General features: G+C 37.3%; 1 protein-coding gene across 1 annotated transcript; it reads right to left on the bottom strand.

Annotated features, from left to right (window-relative positions):
* Positions 1-2,836: 2,836 nt before the first annotated feature.
* Positions 2,837-3,796, bottom strand: LOC121476535 (olfactory receptor 56A4-like). The gene has a single exon (XM_041730624.1). It carries the CDS (start codon positions 3,794-3,796, stop codon positions 2,837-2,839), a length of 960 nt encoding a protein of 319 aa, XP_041586558.1.
* Positions 3,797-4,233: the final 437 nt, after the last annotated feature.

The following is a 4,233-nucleotide window of genomic DNA, read 5'->3' as shown; positions in this document are numbered from 1 at the left end:
CAAGATAGTTTCTTGCCAACATATTAAATTAAGCAAATCTTGAATGTTTAGTTATCAAATAATCTTTAGTGGAAATTCCAAGAGGATTCTAGATTTGATGACTCAAAAATCATTCTAGATATAAAATCCTAGTATCCAAAGATTAAAAAAAAAAAAAAGAAATGACGGCCAATATGGAAATCTAACAAATATTATTGTGTGCTTCAAGAGGTAAATTATAGAAAATTTGATTTTTTCTGTAAATTCATACTTCATTTTGAATGAAATTTGAAATTTTAAAAATGAAACAGTAACATGAAATTAAAATTAAAATAAGATGTTATTTTAACAAAATTAAAATTTATTTACTTTAATAAATCTTTTTAAATGAGTCAGTAACATGAAAAATTGTGGAAATACAATTTCTAAATTATAAAAATGAAATAGTAACATAAAAAATCATAGAAATACATGTGGTGAATCTGTGATTACATGTTCCTCATGGCTCACTTGAGAAGCCTACAGTCTTTCATTGTGAAGAGAAGTGCTTTTAGTCTGGATCCATTCCAGACTGTTAGGCAACTACCAACATCTGAAATGAGGCAGCAGGACCAAGGTTTTAAAAGATGACTTAGAACAAGGAATGACTCAGGATGCCGTGGCACAACACCATGAACTTCAAGTAAGAAAAGGATTTTATAAGACAGTGATGCACAATAATCAAGAAATTGCACTGGGGACCAGGAATGACACACAGGGCAGGACAGAACATTCCTGAAATACATCGTGATGTATAAAATAATGAAGAGCATCTTCCTTTGAATGAGAGAAATCAATGTTTATAGGAGATAGTAAAATGGGTTCCCATTTACAAGTTATTAGCATGTTTTAGTCTCTGAAGGAGACTGAAAAACTTTCCATAGAGTAGGCCACCCAATAATCAGATAATTATATAATTAAAGGTCAGTTACCACTCTTCTTAAATGAGAAAATGAGAGCTCAGATCAGTGGGTCAGAAGTTACACATCTAGTCAGTGACCAGATTGGAATACCTGGGATTCAAATAAAGACTCATTTGTATCTCCTCCAAAAGAAGCAGTCTTATGTTCTATGCTATATAAAATCACATTGAACTGTGAGTTATATAAGGCTTTTTTTTTGCAAAGTGCTTTGGAGAATACATTATATTAACAACTTGATCTTTCTTCTAAGAAGTTTTCAGAGGAAATAAGAAACAAAATGTGCATGTATGAATTATTCACTTTAGTTCAACAAAAATAACTAAAATATGTAAATAATTGTGTTGGCAGCCCTAAGTATATAAAGTCAAGAAGATGAACAAAACTCTCAACAGACTTAGGAATTCATAATCTAGTATCAGCAGAAGATAAGCATGTTGATCAAGATTATCAGATTACTTCCACTGGGGTGAATAAAGGGAAGCATTGTAAACTTGCAGTTTATCAAATGAAGACACTGGTAATGGTTTTCTTTGTGGAAGAAGATTCTTGAGCATTGTCCTTAAGAAAAAAAAAATCAATGGGTATAATTTGAAAATAATGAGCTAGGAGCAACTGGAATGATGTGTGAATAGGATACTGTTTGAGAAGTTTATACTTTGGTTAGGATCAGTCTTTGGAGCTGTCAACAGATAAGAGAGAATGGATTAAAGCCATCACTTTGGTGAAAGACAATACTATGGTAATGATAAATTAGTTTATAAATCCTCCAAGAATGACTAGCTTTATCATAGATCAGCTATGTTAGAGGACATTCTCAAATGGCTCTTATATGTGAGAAGGAAGCTCTCCGTATCCAAAAGAGGATGTTGCCAATGTAAAATAATTCCAGGAAATATTGAGTCCCCACCATTTTCAGAGCATGATCAGGAAGAGAATTGAAAAGAATTAAACACACCTTCCTTGTTCAAATAACCCACTAATACGGTGCCTGGATCCCATAGGACACTGTGTTGGCACCAGCACAGGAGACTGACACAGCAGAGATGAAAGTAGAATGAATAAGTCAATTTAATTGTATAACTAAGATAAGCAGGAAGAAGTGGGGATACAGATAGTGCCTGACATCTGATGGAAAAAGTCAGATAGGAGAGGATGAAAACGCGAGTTAGTAAAGCACATCTGAAAACAGGACACACACTTCTGCTTAAAGCAAAGTGCACACATACAAAAATGAGTCATCTTGTGAAAATTGTTTAATTCATTAAAAATAAGTGAGGAACTACAGGAAATTCATACTCCAGAGAAGTGGCATTAGATAAATACATTAACAATATCTGGCAGGGCTTAGAGGAGGCAGTGGGTGACACATGTCATTCCCTCACTATGAGAATCAAAGTCTTAAAAAAAAAAAAAAAAAGAATCAAAGTCCTAGAGACAACTTCTGTATTTCCAGAGAAGACTCATTCATGACACAAAATCAGTTTGAACTGTGGCAGATAGAACCAAAAGACCTAATACATATTTAAGTATTAAGCAATTGAGGAAACTGAGAGGCACTGAAAGTGACTAGAATACCATTTTTTTCTTCATTTGAAAAGCATTATCGTTCTAATTAAGTTCCTGTAATTATGATTTGACAATTCTCTCTCACACAGATGAGCCTAAGGGAAGCTTCAGGTAACTCTAGAATGCAAAAAACTAAGGTTCCAGTCAGTGCAGGTTAAAAAAAAAAAAAAAGAGTCAGGATATGAATATCTCCATAATCAATGAAAATTTGGAGAATGTAAATTCCAAACTTATTCCTATAGTAACTATTTAAATTTCCTATGTATTATGAAAACTATTCCCCATTATCAATTTCAATTCTCCAGGTGAGTTCTTACTCATTTTACTTCTTACAATCTTCTAAGTAGCTTCTGGATTCCTTGCTTGATATCCTTGGTTCTCACACCATAAACAATGGGGTTCAGAGCTGGGGGGATGAGGTGGTGCAGGATGTTGAGCAAGATGGGGACATCTGGGGGAATTCTCTTCCTGGCCAGGTTAGTGATGACCAGAACCAACAGGACTGTGCTAAAGAAGAGGATGAGGATGAAGTGAGAACCACAGGTGCCTAGAGCTTTGGCCATAGCACCCTCAGCCTTGATTCTTAGCACAGCTTTCAGGATGAAGGAGTAGGACAGAATAATTAGGATGAGGTCAGAGCCCAGTAGGGTCCAGCCTGCCACAAACTGGTAGAGTTGATTGAAGGTGATGTCATCACAGGAAAGTTTGGATACAGACAAGTTAGTACAGATACAGTTCTTGATGATGTTCTCTGCACAGTATCTGAGCCGGGAAGAAAGTATGGGGATAGGCATAGTAAGAAGGCCATTCCGGGCCACAACAAAGATGGCAGCCCCAACTACAAATTGGTCAGTAATGATAGATGAGTATCGTAATGGGTGGCAGATGGCCACATAGCGGTCATAGGCCATGACCATGAACGTGCAGGACTCCATGGGGAGGAAACTGTTCATGATGAACATCTGGAGGAAGCAGGCAGAGAAGCTGATGGACCTCAGATCAAACCAGAAGATGGCCAGGACCTTGGGGATGACAGTGAGGCAGAGCACGATGTCCAGCAGGGAGAGGAGGCTGAGTAGGTAGTACATGGGCTCGTGCAGAGAGGCCTCCAGCCGGATAGTGATCAAGAGGGTGGCGTTGGCCCCCATGGCCAGGAGGAAGAGGAGGCTGAGGGGCAGGGACAGCCAGTGCTGCCAACTCTGGTAGTTAGGGAAGCAGATGAGGAGGAATTCAGAAACTGGAGCAGTGGAGTAGTTGCTGGGTGGTGCCATGTAAAGTGTTCTGATCATTACTTCAGTGACTAACACTTCAGAAAACCCTGAAGGGGGAGATAGGGAAAAAATCCATCCAAACAATGTGAATATCTATGGGGAAGTAACTTATTTTTCAAAGAACCATTCAAAAATTATAATAAGTGTCTGGTACTCCTTCTGTACCAAAACATCTATGTAGGCTCTGCTGTTAGAGAATATCAACCATAGGTCCTACACAAATTCATGGCCCTGTTCTTCTTCCAAGAGAGGACATCACAGACAAAGGAGAAATCAAGACTAGATGCATCACCATGAAATACCTAAAGACTTCAATAGAGTTCCTACCATTTATATAAGAAATAGCATCTTAGAGAAGTCTAAAAAAGAACAGACTTTGAGATAAAAAGGTATGAAAAAGTCTTCTAATGTCTTGGGCAGGCAGTTTGAGTAAGAACAAGAAATTGCAGGAGTTA

This window comes from Vulpes lagopus, chromosome 15 (assembly GCF_018345385.1).
Source record: "Vulpes lagopus strain Blue_001 chromosome 15, ASM1834538v1, whole genome shotgun sequence".
Taxonomy (NCBI): Eukaryota; Metazoa; Chordata; class Mammalia; order Carnivora; family Canidae; genus Vulpes; species Vulpes lagopus.
Note: the sequence above shows the minus strand (reverse complement) of the source record. Positions and strands in the feature narration are given on the sequence as shown.

Coding starts and splice junctions, on each gene's coding strand:
- LOC121476535 (XM_041730624.1), bottom strand. CDS start 3,796: ATGATCAGAACACTTTACATGGCACCACCCAGCAACTACTCCACTGCT.